The 18,732-nt window shown below is 38.8% G+C and overlaps 1 protein-coding gene across 1 annotated transcript in view; it reads left to right on the top strand.

Annotated features, from left to right (window-relative positions):
• The window catches only part of BTBD7 (BTB domain containing 7), a 50,919-nt gene that overhangs the window by 20,067 nt on the left and 12,120 nt on the right, over window positions 1-18,732 (top strand). The window contains 5 exon segments of the mRNA XM_056493080.1: window positions 3,257-4,336; window positions 13,193-13,401; window positions 14,549-14,624; window positions 16,843-17,003; window positions 17,325-17,468. Coding sequence (XP_056349055.1) covers window positions 3,257-4,336; window positions 13,193-13,401; window positions 14,549-14,624; window positions 16,843-17,003; window positions 17,325-17,468 — 1,670 coding nt within the window.

Genomic DNA, 18,732 nt, shown 5'->3' with positions numbered 1-18,732 from the left:
TTGATTTTTGTAGCTGTCTCACTAGAAGATAGGTATAATCTAAAATTGATAGCTGATGTTTTCATCACTTGCCAGAATAATAATGTTTTATCAGCTTTTACGTGATTGGGGTTTAGGTGTTTAATTCATTTTTTGGGGGGAGGGAATGTCTCTTTATTTTTATTGTATTGTGTTTTTTTTATGTAGAAGGCATTACATCTATTTACTGCCCTAAAGCAGAACTAGAGTTATAATAGAGTTATAATAGCTACATAATTTGTATTAGTTGCCTTATTCCTGGAAACTGGAATTAGGTCTGTGGGATTGTTTTAAATATGCTGCTTTACCATTAAAGCACTGCACCATGTTTCATGCTAAATGTGGGATGAATGCTGAAGTCTGACAACTGATATGGCAAAGCACAGGAGCCTCATAGCATTAGCTCCTCTTGTTAGTTGACTTCATCCTAGTTTGCTTATAGTTTATGAAGAGGAGATAAATCAGTAAAAATAGTGTAGTGTGCTTACTGGAAAACAATACTTTTGTAACTTATCTAGTCATCTTCTTGCTGTTTTGTCTGCAGCACTCAAGAGGAGGATTTTACACCATTTCCTAGGGTGGTACATCTGTTCAAGATGTTTGCTTTTTAAAATAGAACTCTATAATTGGATATTAAAATGTGTGGGCATGCAAAGGACTAAACAGATCCCATTTTTCATTGTTAAAGTTCCCAAGCAGCTCCCCTTGGCAGTCATCTGTTTGTGTAAATATTTGTCCCAAGCTGGGTATGGTCTAGGGGCATGAAGTAGCAATTGCTTTTGAACAGCATTTAATAGATTGGTGGCTTTTAGTATTGTGCTGAGGAATAATTTATGTTTTTCCTACTTTTAATGCTGCTGCTTTATGAAGGAATACAGGTAGCCCAAAAGTGTTCTCTTCCATGTTCTTTCTTTGAGGGATATGGAGCTTCCAGCTGTTGTGAACCCAGAGAGGCTATGGTGGTGCATCTATTTCTTACAAAAAGCAGTTCTGTGGTGCTGCTTTTGCAGCAGTGCTTTATCTGTTTGTAAGGGTTAATAGCACTGTTTGCAGTACATCCAAAGTTAAATCTTTTAAGTAGCTCAGGGTCCACAAAGGTTTGAATGGTGTTTTAGCATTTTGTGGTGATTCATGTGCAAGTAATACCTCACAGCAGCCTTCCGGGAAGAAAGAAATTGAGACTTGCACTGTCCTAGTTTTTCTTTAGTGGAATGTTAGAGAATGTTCTGCACTCAAATTTGCCATTAGAATCCAATGTACTTCAAATAGAAATAAGCTGGCATGTTCTCTGGAAACAGAATCTGTCACTATAGAGTGACCAAAGTGTAATTATACTTTTATTGTGAAATGTACCTCTTTAAACGAAGCAGAAACTCTACACTTGTCTTTATCAGCATGAGGCTGAAATCTAGTCATATCTCATATAGCATGTGGAAGGAATTTTTATGGTGGATTTTGCAGAACCTACCTCATTATTGAAGTTGTCTTGAGTTACTCCTGTTATTTTCACTTAAATTTATATTCACTTTTTGAAATATCAATATGATTAATAACATGTGGCCTGATCAAGCAAATTTTAAACTTGCGTGAGATGGTTAGATGCCTTTCCTCAAATAAAGCAAAGTTCCTTCTCCAAGTTTTTATTAATAGTAGAATCATAAAACCTCTTCATTGTGTGATTTGTAGGAGTTTTAATTAGCTGACATAAAAGCCACTGTGTAAGTTTACTTAGTTATTGAGGCTTAAACAAAAAAAAAAATATTACAGAACTGTTAGATTGCTACAGCTGCCTTAGTTTCAGATACAGCTTTGAATTGCTCCTCTATCTTTCAAATTCAAGAAATACTTGAAATCCCATGGTAACTAAATGCCCTGTTTCTTGTCCGACTGGCCCATAACATCATTGTTGAAATAGCATCACAAAACAGTATCACAGTGAATCTGCCTGAAACAGGTGGAGCTGTGAGATTGCAGTGATGGAACAAGTTGAAAAAGGCCCCAAAAGCTCTGGCTCTAGGATAGGCTTTGGAAGATTAAAAAAAAAGACAGCAGGTAGTAAATCTACACAAGTGTACTGAAAGAAGGATGAACTATTCCTGACAGAAGACAGACAAATATTATTTCAGACGAATCTGTGCCTGTTATTGATCTGTGTAGCATTTGCAAATGTTTTCTTCTCATTCTTCTTTGGTCCAGAAGTGAGAGTTGGGTTTATGTACTTTCTTTTCCATTTTCTTGTCAGGTCTGAGGTTCTTCACCATCTGGCTTAGAGTGAAAGCCCTGTAAACAAACTTAAATTAGAAAATAACCCTTAAGTATGACTCTCATCTTAAAGGCATATTTTTTTAACTCCTTTTTTTTCTGACATACTACTTTGGTTTTCCATTACTTGTAGAAATGCAGATTCTAATTGCTTTTATTCTCACTGAATGGCTGAATTATTAGTTCATAAGATAATTTCCCTATAAATTATTTTTGAGAAGAAAAATAATGATATGTATACTTAAATTGTATACTGCTTTGTTCAAAAGAAATCTTTAATAATGCAGTAAAACTCTCATTCTCCATATTTTTTTTGACGGTGTGTAGTTCTGTGGAAAGGAGCCCATTTTATGTTTGGCATTACTTGATTTTCAAATGACAGGATTTTTACTTTTCTTGCAAAATTTGCTCTGAAAATAATCCCTGAGTGTTTTGGTACTGTGTTCTCTTTTTTTTTTTTCTTGTGACTGTAATTGTCTGATACCAGGTATGTATCTGTTGTTTTAATGGCGCTTAATGCTAGAACAGAATTTGAAAACACTTTGAAGAGGAGATTGCTAGTATTTCACTGAGATAGTAGGCTTAGAAAAAGTTAATACAATTACACTTTTAATATTACAACTGCAGTATTCTCTTCCTGCTTAGGTAAGAATACAATATGCTATAGAGCTGTATCAACTGGCACTGCTTGATTCTTAAAATTGAATATATTTTTTTAAAAACTCAACCTAACAAAACAAATTAAAAAAACAAACAAAAAAATCCTGAAACCCAGAAAACTATAAACTTTGTAGATGCAAATAAAAGGCTTTGTTCTTAATGGCTGGAAAAGTCAGGTTTTCAGTTGTCAGATTATCTGATGTGAGGAGAAGGAAAAACTATAACTTACAGAATCATTGATGGAGTATTTACGTGTTATGGACCTTCCTGTTAAATTTAAAGAATAAATGTGTTCTATTTTCCTCTTTGCCTTTAGGGACATCATCCTACTCTCATCAAGGTTTTGGCTGTGAATCAAAGCTGTATAGCCTTGACCATGGCCATGAGAAACCTCAAGACAAGAAAAAGAAAACCTCTGGCCTTGCCACCCTCAAAAAGAAATTCATTAAGCGTCGGAAATCGAGCCGATCTGCTGACCATGCCAAGCAGATGCGCGAGCTCCTCTCAGGCTGGGATGTCAGAGATGTTAATGCATTAGTAGAAGAATACGAAGGAACATCAGCCTTAAAGGAACTTTACCTACAAGCTAATTTGGCAAGACCAGAAGCCAGGACGCTACAAAAAGACATGGCTGAACTTTATCAATACAAATACTGTACTGATGTAGATTTAATATTTCAAGAAACTTGTTTTCCTGTGCATCGTGCGATATTGGCGGCAAGATGTCCATTTTTTAAGACGCTGCTTTCTTCCTCTCCAGAGTATGGGGCAGAAATAATAATGGATATTAACACAGCTGGCATAGATATGCCTATGTTTTCTGCTTTGTTACACTACCTTTATACGGGCGAGTTTGGAATGGAGGATTCGAGGTTCCAGAATGTCGATATTCTCGTGCAGCTTAGTGAAGAATTTGGAACACCAAATTCCTTAGATGTTGACATGCGTGCACTGTTTGATTATATGTGCTACTACGATGTGGTTCTTAGCTTTTCATCCAACTCTGACCTAGTTGAAACTTTTGGTGGTAATCAGAACTGTCTAGATGAAGAGCTCAGAGCTCACAAAGCGATTATTTCGTCCCGATCTCCCTTTTTCCGTCACTTGCTGCAGAGGAGGATACGAACTGGTGAAGAAATCACAGACCGAACTCTACGGACTCCAACTAGAATTATATTGGATGAATCTATCATACCAAAAAAATATGCTAAGGTCATTTTGAACTGTATGTATACAGATGTGGTGGACCTCTCCGTTTTGCACTCCAGTCCTTCGGTGGGCAGTTTAAGTGAAGTTCAGGCTCTTGTAGCAGGAAAACTGAATATGACTAGGGCTGAAGAAGCTATGGAGCTTTATCACATAGCACTGTTCTTGGAGTTTAACATGCTTGCACAAGGTATGTAATACTGTCCTCGCTGTAGAATATATGACCTTATCAGAACAAGTTTTAGCAGTTTTGCACTGTAGGGATGCTTATTGTTAACTGTCAATGGCTGACAGTTCCTTAGAGATGGAATTTGTTTTCCATCTGTAAGTTGTCAATAATGCATCTATTTTCTAGGGACAGAAGAAATGCCATGCAAGAGATTTACTTGTATAGTGCGTCATTGTTGAAGCATGTTAATTTTATCAAGTATGTATAACTGGTCTGGATATTTCTAATGCTTTCTGTCATCCATTTTTAGGTAATTTTTCTGTAATCCAAAATCCAGGTGTAAACTACAGAGATCCTTGTTGAGAGGAGGAAATATTTAGACTTGTTTAGGAAGTGTCTGTATGGTAACGAGGCTGTAAACTTGAATGACTATTTCTGTAGTTTATGTCAAAGATACCAACCCTGCAATCTTGCTGTTGTGGAAAGAAAACTTAAATAGCTTAATTGCACTAGTCTAGGTCTTTAAAGTGCCCCTCTATGAACAGAACAAGGCAGGCTCAATCAGTATTTTCAGACATAGAGTTTAGAAAGTTTTACTACTTCTATTATTCTTGAAGATTATTCAAATCTTGGTTATATACAATCTCCTGACCTGAATTACTGCAATCTTAGGTGAGGTGTCCAAGCACTGATAAGTGAAGTAATGGTACTTCTTGTGGTGGCAGCTTTGCCTGCAGTTTTGTCTGTTGGTGTTTGAGCTGTTTAGTGGCCATATGATGTATAATGAAGTATGGGAATTGCTTCAGTATGGGAATAAGAATTTTACTTTTGAGCTGAGAAAGGGAAAATGGAGCTCACTGGTAACACATAATTTGTTTAAACTAGTTTAATTTTTTTTAACAAAAGTAACTTTTTACAGTAGATTTGTACATCCATAACTTCTAGCTGTCAAATTTAATTTGACAAGATTGAAACTTTATATTGTAAGCTATAAAGTAGTTCTAAGTAAAATAGGAAACTTGATAAAGAGATGGACAGGAAAGAGCAGTAAAAGCACTGCAGGAAGAGGTCATATTTTTAATGGATTCTCCTAATAGTTACATGAAACGGAGAGTGATAAGGATATGAGAAACTAATAGAACTACTGTAGCTCATGTGGAGTTTGCCATTAGGAAACTAATTTTCAGATTGTGATGAAAGCTGAAATAATTGTACTGCAATAAAACTGGCCTAGATCAAAGGGCATGTGTTTTCTGAGGCAACATGCTACAGGATGTAATTGGGCTCAGAATCATCCAATCATAGAGCTGCCCAGGACAAAAGAGGCCTCAAAAGATCATAGGATCCAACCTGTCCAAATGATAAATGAGCCTAGGTGAGATTGTCCAGCATTCTGTCCAATCACTTATTGAAAACAACCAGCAATGGGGACTGTCCTGTGTCCCTGGGGACATTGTCCTGGTGAAGTGATTGTTCTCATTGCAAAAACATCTTGTGTTGACATGTTTTCCAGTGTAGCTTCAAATACTTGTTGCCCCTTGTTCTCTTCATGTGGCTTCTTGTGAGAAGAGAACCTCTGTTCTCTTCAGCTCTGGAGTAGCTCAAGGTCTGGGAATACTCTGACAAGGTCCCTTGGACCTTCTGTTCTTCAAGAAGAGACCTAACTTCCTTCAGTCTTTCCTTGTGGGCTGAGTTCTCCAGTACTTTCATCAACATCATGGCACTCCTTCAGACCCTCTCTTGTCTATCTGCATCTTTCTTATTTTTGTTGTTTCCTTCTCAGTACACCAAGAAATTTAATGTTTCAGAAGGAGCAAGAAGTTTTACTATAGTTGAACTATGATGTTAAGTTAATTTCTAAATGATATGCACAAGGTAATAGTACTTGAGAACAACTCTGTAGATCAGCTGAAAGCCAGAAAGGAAAATGGGTTTAAATTAAGTGCAGTAATGCAGTTTCTCAATTTTGGTCCATGCATATATACAACAAGTGCTAAAAGGATTTAACGTGCTCGGGGAATACTAATGAGAGAATTAAATGGTGAGTGAAACCCTCAGTGAGACACTGAATAATTATGCACTGTTACATAAATGAACAGGGTGCTATTCTTTTCCTCAGATTGAAAACCTAAACTGGAATAACTGTGATCTGGAGGTGCTCTGATGAAGTTACAGCAAAGCAGAAAAACAATGACAGATAAAGAACTTACAAGAGAAACTTAAGTAAACTTATAGATAGGAAGATGGCTTTTATTTTCTATGTTAATAAATACTGAAAAATGAGCTGCTATTTTATTTGGTGCTGAGTTTGTTTCTTCTTGCTTGAAGTTGAGCTTGCTTGGATCAGTAAGTCCTAAACTGATACTCTTTTCAGTAATGCACTACAGAACAGTGCTGCTCTGGAATGTATATTCCATGAGTCAGTGGTAACAAGATCTCCACTTTTTCCTGGAAGTTTTCCCCCAGTACTACCTCTGAGAGAGTAAAAAGAAAGGCAGCAGCAGGAGTTGCACTGAAGCAAGTGCAGCAGTGCAGGCATGGTCTTGGTGACCCTCTGGATGAACTGGAGCTGTAGTGTTTTGGGGGTGGTCATAGGAAGAAGGTAGAGGGATGTAGTGGCATTCAGGGATTTTCTTCATTCCGTAGTAAATCCCTTTCTGACCACAAAAGTAGTGAGATTAAGGGCTGGGACTGTTGTTACACGTAGGGGAGAAATGCAGTAAAATCAGCGACTGTTGAAATCCATTAAATTATCAAATACTAGAAAATGTAGGTTTGGCACACTTTCAGATATTGAAATTGTAGATGTTAGCTTCACCTAATTAGGATTTCACAAATTGGTGCTTCATTCCCTAGCTACAGGAGAAAGCAGTAAGCACTCTGTAGATCTGTATATGCCAGTGGAGTCAGAATCTAATAGTTTCATACTTAATTTGCAGAGTTCATGTTTAGGTCACTGGTACTGTGCAGACACAGAAGAACTGTTCTGGTATAATCTGGTATAATCAAAATTAAAAGGAAGCTTATTTGGTCAGGGAAAACTATATGCCTGCACATGACATGAGATCACTTAAAGAGATGCTTTAGTCGTGACCACTGTTCTTGTTTCTGACTCATTTGTAGCATCTTGTCCTCACTTACTGCGATACTTAACATGAGGTAGATGGGAGATCTTAATTTCAGTAGTGTCCATCCATTCCCTAATTTCACAGCTAGCAGACTTGTATGCTGGAAGCTGTCACTCAAAACATCAGACTTCTGGATGTTCTGCAGAGTGATGTGGAAGAGACAGCATTGTGTAGGTGTTGGAGGCCACTGGAGAGGCAGTTCTCCTGACATCTCTCAGTTTGGACCACTGGCAGTGTTTTTCCACTCTGTAGTGCAGCAGGTGTCCAGTTCTGGCCAAGTACTGACTGATCCCATCAGCTGGCTTCCCAGTAGCTGATGTCTTAAGTTTCTTCTCTGGATTTCCACACCCTCAGCTAAAGTTTTTTGTTTCAGCTCACTCCTGCTAGCCAATTGCAAACTTGCTAAGGCTTGTTTCCCTGGTTTCGTGGAAATATTTTGGGCTTATGTTTTTTAAGTTTGGATACTCTTTCCAATTCATTTTTCTCTATTTCACTCAGTTTTGCCTGGGTGTTTGTAACTGAGTGTCAAGTGAAGTTGATGTATTTTAAAGCTTCTGATCAGCTGTTTTTATTTTCAACAGATTTTAGTTTGATTTGTCTTTAGGGACCTTTTTAAGTATCCAGATGTTTTAATTTTTCTTCGGTTTCAGCAGATGATTCAGCTTTGACTATTTCCATGGAAATTTTCCCATTCCTAACACAGTGATACTCCTTTTTCTGACTATTGTAATTTAATAGATAGTTTCCCTAAGGTGAAGACTGTGATAGTGTGAGTATGTGCAGTAAATCTTTACCATCCAAATAAAGCAGGACAACCTTTATTTAGAATTTCCTCTGCCTTCATCTTGATTTGTTTTAGCTGAGGATTGTCACTTTTGTTTCAAGAGAAACTGAAATGGATCTTTGAGCTAATTTGAGTAAATGAACTAATCAGCAAGTATATCTGGTCAATAGAGCTGATCATACTGAAACCCATTTGTACCTGGTAGAATTGACACTGCTTTTAGGGGTGCTCTGGTAGTTGTTACTGTCAAAACTGAGACTCTTCAGGGCTTTCATAGAGGTTATGAGGATTAGAGCCCTCTCCAGGAAGTTGGAGTGCATCCCTTAGTGGAACATTTCTGTGCTCTTTCTGCCTGTTTCTGCCCTCTGCTGCAGTTTTTCTGTCTTCATGCTACCTTGCTGCTCTCTGTCAACTGTACTGGTGCAATCATTTTAACACACTGACTCACAGAGATTGGGTTTAATATCACTTAACCCTTGCTCTTCTGTAGGACAATTACTAAAACCAGATTAGTTCCCTAGTCCTATTCATCACACACTGTTAAAATATTCCCCACTTCCAGTCTTACTGTACTGCCCTGCTGTTGCAGGAAAATTTGACTTCAGGCATGTCAGTTTTATGAGATAGCTGTATTACATATGTGAATCCTCTACTGCATCTTGATCCTGTTGCCCATTGTCATGAATAGTCCCACTGAGGTGGTGGTACAGAATGTTTTGCTGTGATAGGCTTTTGGATACTGGGACCTTATGAAATAGTTTTGCCTGAGAATCTTTTCTGTCACCTGATTCAAAGAAGTTTTCTAAAGTAAGACTGACAAAAAATAACTCAATTTCCAACTTTTTGCTTTCCTTTACTTTTATTTTAGGTGTTGAGTTTACTCTTGACAAGTATAAGAACTTAAAACTTTATTGTAATGCCATATTCAGCAGCACAGTGTTTGATCCAGAAGCAGATACTACCTGACATCAAAAGTGCTCTTGATCTTAGGAGGACTGAAATACTGAAATGCCAGGGATCCTATGGTAGCAGTATTAAATCCACATTCAGAAAAATTCAAAAACTATGGTTCATGTGATTGCCAGCATAGTCTCTCCTAATGTGACAAACTTAAAAAATTCTAAATTCCAGTTTAGCCGTAAGATGAAATATTACCACTTTTTTTTTCATTGACTCCACTGGTGTGCACATGTTTAGGGGGAAAGTCTTCACCACAGAGTGAGTTATATCAAACTAACAGTTTTGTAGTAAAAACTTTGCTTAATGCCACTTTTGCTAATTGTTGAAGGCAATTATCTTGTCTTCAGTTGGTCTGTCAACTGTCCAGATCCCAAGCCACTAGCTAGAATGCTAAACATGGGCTCAAGCTATTTCTGTCTAGAAGGACTGTGAGACTGCACTTGAGAGACAACTGCAGCAGCAGACAGGACTTGATGGTAGGCAGGGTCTATTGGCATCCAGCAAAAGGAATGCATGGAATAGCAAAATTTGTGCAAAATGATACTTATCTTTCCTTTTTGTAGATTCCAGGTTGAATCTCTGAAGGATAGTAATGGTCACAGAAGCCTGTGGGACACTTGAGATGGATCTTGGGAAGGCTGTTGCTGCCTGAGTATTAAAAAATAGTATTCACATGAAAAAATGTTCTATTCCACTGTGAAGAGCAATAATGTGGCTATTAGATGACTACTTTTTTTGCCAAGTGGCTGATTGTTAAAGCAGAAAAAAACTTCTGCCAAAGAAGAAAGGAAATTGGATTCCTTCCATAGCTAGAATTGGGTTGCCCCAATTTATTTAGGAGCTCAAAAAGCACTTTAATTATTACCTTATGCTTACTTCAGAAGAAATACTTTTAATAATCCCACACTTCTGACCCATTGCTAAAATTACTTGGGAAAAAGACTGTTTTATTTGTTAGTCATCCTTAATGAGCCTTTCACCTGATGTTATATTATTATTGTTAGTTGTGCAATAATTGAACTTGACAGAAGAATTGAGACTGAGCTGATGCACTGTTTCTATAAATCGGTGTTGCTCAGATCTTTGGAACTGCATTTCTGGTGTCTTTTCAGGGGGCAGGCATCTTTACTTCAAAAATAAATGTCAGATGAAATACTAGGAATGGCATTAATTTTGAGATAAGTCTCTGCTCTTGTAGTTTGAGTTTCCTGGTGACTGATTTCAGTGTGTGGGTTTACTGCCTTTGAAATGGAGCAGTCTTTATGTGTGATGTTAGAGTTCAGGGGAATGCAGTTTCTGCTGAAGTCAGCTTGCATGCAAGCAGAATAATTGCATGGAAAAAAATTGTGTTAGGATTTAGCAGGGAAAGGCTGAGTGCAGATGACCCTAAATAATAGTTTCAAACTATTTGTTTTCTTATTCATGGGAGTCAAACTCCTCTCTTAAGCAAATTGCAGCTAGTCACTGCTTTCATTCATGTGCCAGGTTTGTTGCTAATTTAACATTTTCCTTTCTTGAGCCCCAAAAGGAAAGCTGAGAAACTCGCATGACAAAGTTAAATGCAATGTCAGCCCTTTGCTGTTTGGGTAAAAATGGCTCCTGAAGTGGAAAGCTTCAAACTTTACTCATGTTTCTGACATATGCTGAAGTATTTTGAGCTTTTTTTGATGATAAGTTGGGTTTTGGATGGTTGTTTCTTGTTTGTTTGTTTAAGACTGTTTCTCAGATTCTTGACCAGAACTTTAAAGACTTAAGACTTCATCCTTTAGGAATCTGGGGAATTCCCCTATCTAGAGGGGGCAGTTTCACTAACCTGTACCTCAACCCATGGAGTGTATTTCAGAAGCAGTTCTCATCCTCTGCTCTTACTGTACTGGTGGTGACTGGAGTGATGTTCCAGGTGCCTCCAACCCATCTTTGCTGCCTGTGCACTATTCACTTAAGGCCAGTGCTTGTTAGAGGTCAATACCTATGAGGCATCTATTCTTACTGGTAGTGGTAATGATAATGGGTAACCTCATGGAGATAGGTGGTTCTGAGAAGTACCATACTGTTTCATTAATGGTGAAGGACAAAGCACTTGTGTTGAAACATGACTCACCACTCATCCCTTTGTGAGAAGCAAATGGAAAGTCTATCTGGGGATACACAGTGTAATGCTACATGTGCTGCATTGGTCAGAAATGTGTGTGCTTTGTAGCCCTTCTGTCAGTGACTGCATTCACTCTTCCTTTTCTCAGGTGAATCAGAAGAGAAAAAAAAATCGTCCAGTTGCTTGTTGAAGAAAGTTTTACTTAAATATCAACTGGTCCAAAACTCTGTACATTCAGGCATATTACTGAAAAGCTTAGAAAATTTTATTGATAGAGTATTGTTCTTACAGTTACCACATTGTAGTTGTTATGGTATTGGGTATAAATATGTGTGTCAAATAGGACAGGTAAATTTATAACCAGTCTCATGCTTAAACTGTTGCTATCTACTAGCTTCTTAACCTTCCTGTTTAAATTCCCATTTTAGTGACTTCTAAGTAGTAGCTCCTTTGACAGATTCCCTCCTACTTGAAGAAGAAGCTTGTTCACTTTTTACTACCTACTCCTTAAAAACATGTATTTCACATTATTAGCTACAATGGAAATGGAATGAACGCTGTATATTCTGTATGCTGTCCTATGTAGAAAAGTAAGATTTCTCTTTTGTTTTCTCTTGTTGCTGGTGTGTTTTATCTGTGTATGCAGCCAGTGCAAAAATATTTAGCATCAGGAGAACTGTCTTTGTCTTGACTAGGATTAAGATTGCTGTGTTAGACAGTTTTTTACTCAGCTTTGTTCAAGAGCTCAGTAATGCGATACATATCCCTAAAAAATGAAGTTTAGTTTTTAGGTATCTTTGAAACTGAGAGAAAAGTGGTGATGTATAAGAAGTAAAATTGCAGTGTAGATATGTAGCTCTCAACTGTCTGAGGACCTCTTATAGGCAGGCATAAGCACAGCTGTAATTTTGTGGCTGTAGTGGGTTGAGACTGGAATGTATAATTCTGAGAAATTTTCTTTAAATTGCTATCTTTGTGCTAAACCAGAGGTACAAATGAAATCAACAAAGTGCTGTTGGGAGACTTCAAGTTACCAACATTGTGGTACCATCTGTCTTAACTCCATAGTCCCAGGTACCCATGTTTTCAGCCCTCCCAAAGTATGTCTTCCCTCATTTCTTCCAAATCAGCTCCATTTCCCTTCAGGAGTTTTAACTATACTCTCTCTCATTCAGAAGATATGTACACTCTGAAAAAGTAGATCCTAGTAAAGCAGTGGATAGGGAGGGAGCTGTAGCAGACTCCATAAATCTGGCTCCCTTCTGCTTCCCTGTCAGAGAATGTGCTCCCTGTTCTGGCACGCTCTGTGCCTTGCTGGATACTGAGGCCATTGTGGTGGACTGGAGCAGCCATCCACTGCTTCCTGCCTTCTCTGTGAGTCAGAAAATGATGCTTTGCTGCCCTCATCCTGTACCAAGTAGCTGAGTACCAACACTGTTACAGCTTGTGTTTCTTCTCCTCTGGGTGGTCTGTCTCAGGAGGGTCCATGACCAAAGTGATACAAGTGAAAATTCCACCTTTGTTACAGTGCGTGGGTTTCTGTGACTCTGCTGCAAACAATAGTGACTCAAATTTTCAATGTTAAAAAGTGTTAAACGTTCAGATAACCAAAGGGGGCTCTGATTGGGTTGAACCAGCTTTCCAGTTGTTTACCCAGGCATGCCAGCAGCCATGATGCTTCATGTGCCTTTAGAAAGTAAATAATGTATTTTGGAATCATAAACCACGGTTAAAATGATTGTATTTTTAGTCAAAATATAACCTTGTTTTCAACCTTGACCTGTAGGGCACCTGTCTTTACTCTCACTGGGTATATATAACCCTTTCTGTTACAGATATGCCCACATGTATTATTCCTTCAGGGTCAAAGGGTCTATGTAACAGCACTGTTGATTGCTGCTCTTGTTCTGTAGGTTGTGAAGATATAATTGCTGAGAGCATCTCTCTGGACACCTTGATTGCCATTCTGAAGTGGAGCTCTCAGCCGTACGGTTCCAAGTGGGTGCATCGCCAAGCGCTGCATTTCCTCTGTGAGGAGTTCACCCAGGTCATGACTTCTGAGGTCTTCTACGAGCTCAGCAAGGACCACCTGCTCACAGCTATTCAGTCTGACTATTTACAGGTAACCTGCAGTGCAGAATACAGCTGGTCCTGCTAGAGGCAGGATGTTTTGTACCATTGCTTGGAAATGCTTGGGAGTAGTTGCTTTTAAATTGTAGGCTGAAGAGAGTTTGTATGCACTAAGCACTCCTTCTGTAATATGTGGAAAAATGAAATGGAAGTGGTGATTAAGAAAATAGTTTTGTTCTTGGCTTGTAACACAACCCAAATGTGGTATATGCTGTTGCTTACAACTTTAATAATAGTTTATAAATGGATGCAAGTTATTTTAAACAAAGCATTTCTGAACCTAACATTTGCATTGCCTGTTTAAGAGATTTATAAAATTATATGGTGGGAATAGTTTTGCTGTAACAGCACACATGCTAATTTGGGGCAGTGGGAGCTAATAAACTAGAAGTTATTCAGAAAACTCAATTTATTTTCATGGAGAGAGAAAAATACCTTCTCTGACAAGTATTGCAGAATTTTTTTTTTTCTCTCTGACTTGCCTTCAGTGATTGTGTGGTTCTAGGGGGAGAGAATCATACTGGCTAACAAAGATTCTGAATTTTTGCTGATATTGCTCTTCAGGGGAGACATCTGTATAATGATGACCACCCTTTAATAGCTTAAAGATTACTATTTTTTTAACTGCATTCATCTCAATTTCACTTTTTTGTAAGAGTTAAGTGCTAGAGATTATATAAAGTCTTTTATAAAAAGTTTTGTTCATTTGAAACACTTCAGAAATTACAGTTAACAGTACTGTTGATCTTCCACAAGAGCTTATATTGCTGAATTTGCAATGGTAAACAAAAGCTTGAAATACTCAGAGGTGGAAGTGCCCCCTTTAATTAAATTTAGTAATTAAAACTTTATACTGTAAGTTTCCATACTAAATAATTTTTTTCCTTCTGTACAAAACTTCTTCCTCTTCCTAGGGATTCAGTAAGTAATGTGTATCTAGAAATTATGGTGGTGATATACCTGTAGTACAACTTAAAATATTAGGAGAAATTGGAAAGCAGATCATAAAGTGCAAAAACGTCATGCTTAGGTACAACTGTGTTTCTTTAGAGCTGTGAAAGATCTGTGGTTTTCTTTTCTTTTGTGTGTGTGCATGTGACATTAAGCATATATAGATTACTGACTTTCTTTTTCTACAGGCAAGTGAACAAGATATTCTTAAATATCTGATTAAATGGGGAGAACACCAGTTGATGAAGAGGATAGCAGATCGAGGTGAGGATCCTTTAAACCATGCAGTACTAAACCTAATAAACCAAAATTTATGGCAGTTCTGTTTTGTGAGTCCTCTGTAACTTAGGGAAATTCAATCTACTTTGTCCATAGTATAGTAAAAACAAAGCAAATGCTCTTGCTTTCTTTAAAGGTTTTGTTATCTAAAATGAGAGCACAGCATTCTGAGGAAGATGGGATTGTTTAGCCTGAAGAAAAAAAGGCTTAGAGGGGATCTTAGCAGAGTCTATAAATATCTAATGGCAGGAAGCAAAGAAAATAGAACAGCACTTTTCACTTGGCACCCAGGAGAAGATAAGAGGCAATGAGGCATTAACTGAAATACAAGAAATTGAGAAGGTGGTCAGACACTGGCACAGGTTACCTGGATTTGTTGTGGGGTCTTCATCCTTGGAGGTATTCACATCCCAGCTGGATGCAATGAAAGGCAATGTGTTGTACCTTGCCTGGGGAGGTGTAGGAAAAGGCAATTGGTTGTGACTGAACCAAATTTGTAGAGGTCCTTTCAACCTCTATGACTGTCTGATTTTGAAGTCTGGTTTCCTGTTGTCTCAGAATTATTTTTCTTGTAACTAATTAATCAGATAAAAACCCCCTGCAGTATCTTGTCATGCAGGCTTCTCACAGTAGTCTTATTCTTAGTTTACTGTGTCAGCCTTTCACTTCAGTTTTGAGTGTGTTTCTGACAGGAATCTGTGGTAGTGAGAAACAGCCAACAAGTGGTACCAGTGTTTTCCCTAAAGTAGATGTAAATGTATTTTCATGAGCCTAGATGCACATTGTTGCTATAGTGGCAAATAGCAAATGCAAGGATCTTGTAGTTCATCTGCTCTAAGTGTCAATCACACAGTGCCACGAGTGGGACAGAAAGGAAAGAACCTGCCTGAGTGAAAACAGAGCAGTCCTGGTCTAACTACTGTCTTGGGAAGCTGGCCATGGTTTTGAAGTCCACTGTTATTGCTTGCAATACAACTGCTTTGTCATGGATATGTTTTATGAAATATGACAAAAAGTTAGTTCAAGGATGTGCTTCTATTGTCCTGAGTACATATTTACCTATTTCCAAAACAGGATTGACTTTCCAGGTGTTTGTCCTAGGGCACATTGGAGCGTAATGGAGCCAGTTAAACAGTAACAGACCTGGGCTGGGACAGAAGCTGCTCCTTTGGGATCACTGCACAGCTTCTTGCTCTGGAATTCATTAAGTAAACAGCTCACATCTCTTATCTGGGATCGTTAGATAACACAATGAACAAAAGCAGAAATAGACGCCAAATTCTGTCAGATTAGGGCCAGACTTAGTCTAGTAATTTCATCCAAATTCCTCAGTGACACTCCTTATATTGCAGCTCTGAATGTGTGATGGTGTCACTAAAATGCCACAAAGCATTAGAGAATGTAGTGAGCTGTGGGCAGAACTGGAGCTGTGTGTACCAAGGGAGTGTGGGTATACTTGACAGGTTTCCTCAAAAAGGGAAGCTAGTCAGTCAAATTCAGGTTAGGCACAATGCCTAAAATACACAGGGTGGGCTCTGTGACCATCTTGCTGTCTCCAGAAAGATGCCACCTCTGGTACAGATAGGTATCCTGTGACCATGAGAGCAATTTGACTGGGCTTGACACTCTGTTACTGAGGTGGGTTACACAAGAAGCTAGAATAATGTATCCCTGAGGACTCTTCAGACCTTAATTTGTAGAAAGTCTAAAAACTGCTAGGGAAGAGCAGAGGAGCTACAGGAAAGAGTCCTTGGGGGAACTGCTAGCAGGAAAGTACAACTGCTTTCATAGCATAGCTCTAAATACAGCTTTCCAAATGTTTATTACAAATGCTATGTTTGTATTTTCTGCCTGGCTTACACTTTGAAACTGGCAGCTGTGCCAATGAGCTGTGCTGGTATAAACTGAACCTATCTCTGAGGATGCTTCATTTAAGATTTTAAGGTGTGAGGTAGAATTATAGAATCCTTTAGGTTGGAAAACACCTCCAGGATCATGGAGTCCAACCTTTGACCAATCCACCACCCTGTCAACTAGACCATAGCAAGTGCCATGCTTGGTTGTTAGTTTTGTGGAACAGTGCTGATGAGTGCTACTGATAAATAAATGAGCATTTTCCTTCCTTTTCGGTAAGCCCTGTACCTCCCACTGTCCTCTTTAAACTTCCTGATGAAAACTTAGCATGTCTTATTCCTTCCCACAGAGCCTAATTTACTCAGTGGTACTGCTCACAGTGTGAATAAAAGGGGTGTGAAGAGGAGAGATCTTGATATTGAAGAGCTGAGGGAGATCCTGTCTCCACTTCTACCTTTTGTCCGCATTGAGCACATCTTACCCATGAATAGTGAAGTACTGAGTGATGCAGTAAGTCAGTAGTCTCATACAAATACCATCTCTGGGTTCTTTGTACTTCACATGTTACTTCACATGTTTGGGTGTGAGGGTTTTTTTGCTTTGGTGGGTGTTGGTTTTTAGTTATTTTAAAGATGAACTTCTAAAATGTTATCATTGAGAGTAATAGATGTATAACATTCTTGTTCTGGTAAGGTTTTCTGTTCTTTAAATCTATCAAAAGGGTAAAGAAAAATCAGTGGTGTAAGGATTCAGTGTAAAAAATGCATTTATTGCAACTTTTTACCATATCAATATTTAAAAACCCATAAAACTCTTTCTTGATTCTTAAAGATGAAGAGAGGCCTGATTAGTACTCCTCCTTCAGACATGCTACCAACATCAGAAGGTGGAAAGTCAAATGCCTGGCTGCGGCAGAAAAATGCTGGGATATATGTGAGGCCAAGACTGTTCTCACCGTATGTGGAGGAGGCTAAGGTAATATCAGCAACACTTGACTGTTCTCAGATTGGAGTCACAGGGGGTTCTGTAAACAGGGAAAGATTTTGGGATGTTTTGTGTCTCTTTTCATGTACTGGCCTAAAATACTAACATTTTCAGTTTAACAAGACTTACAAGATTGATCACCAGGCTCAAGTCTCTAGAACTGGTCAGAAAAATTTCAACAAAATTTTTTTTGTCGAAATTGAAATGTTTGCAAGACAGATCTTGATGAAATTCCACCGGAAACAAAGCAGCGTTCTGAGGGAAACCTCCCTGGTTTCCAGCCAGTTTGCCGGCCCAGCTCCTCGGCAGCCCTCCCGGCAGGCGGATGGCAAGGTGAGAGCCTGGGAGTCCCAGTCTGCAGCTAGTCAGCAACCTTGGTGCCAGCTCTTTCAGGCTCCCCAGCTCCCACCAGAGCTGGGTGGGGAACTGCTGTTCCACTCAGCAGAGGACCGATGTTTCATCTTGTTTGAATCAGAACATACCCAAAATCTTGTGATCCTCCGCAAAATGGAATAAATATCCTGTGTCCAAGTTGAATGAAGTCCTTTGTTTCCCTCTCAGGCAGTCCCTTCCCTATTTCATTTCTTGCATGAGCACTGTCAAACCAAAGATCTTGTTGCATCTCTGGTGGCAGCGTTTGTGGCAGGGTGGAGATGGTGCTGTGTGGGGCAGGAATGTGCCACGTTCTGTTTGACAGATGGGAGCCTTTTGTGTCACTGACCAATGCCACCACTTCAGGTAGCTGTGACTTGAGAGCTTGTGGGACCCAGCAGAGCAGGTGACAGCAGAATGAGGGTTAGGCGAAGCTGTGTACACCACATCACCTGCAGACTCTGACAGCTGCTCTGGTCAATTTGGAGCTTTTGCCCTGTGCCTAGGAGAGAAAATGTTTTCTAAAGGCATAAAATGTTGTTGATGTCCTCTGTGAGGGAAGGCAAGAAATAAAACTATTTTGCATTTTGGGCACAGCGTGTAGGGAGTGCCAGGTGGCACTAAAATAGCAAAGGAGGACTAATGGTTAAAATGTTCTCTTTGTGTCTTGGATTGCTAAAACCAACAAAAACATGGTGAAAGCTTTGATTCTTATTTTTCAGGTATATGCAGTGGGAGTACTTTAGTATTTATCCAAAGTAAAAAGTGCATTCTAGCAACCCCCATGCCCCTGTCAGAATTCTACTTGATAGTACTGGTTTCATAGGATAATGTTTAATATTTTTTAAAGCATTTTAAGGCTTTTTAACCTTAGGGAGAGGAC

The sequence above is a fragment of the Oenanthe melanoleuca genome, chromosome 5 (genome assembly GCF_029582105.1).
Source record: "Oenanthe melanoleuca isolate GR-GAL-2019-014 chromosome 5, OMel1.0, whole genome shotgun sequence".
In the NCBI taxonomy this organism is placed as follows: Eukaryota; Metazoa; Chordata; class Aves; order Passeriformes; family Muscicapidae; genus Oenanthe; species Oenanthe melanoleuca.
Note: the sequence above shows the minus strand (reverse complement) of the source record. Positions and strands in the feature narration are given on the sequence as shown.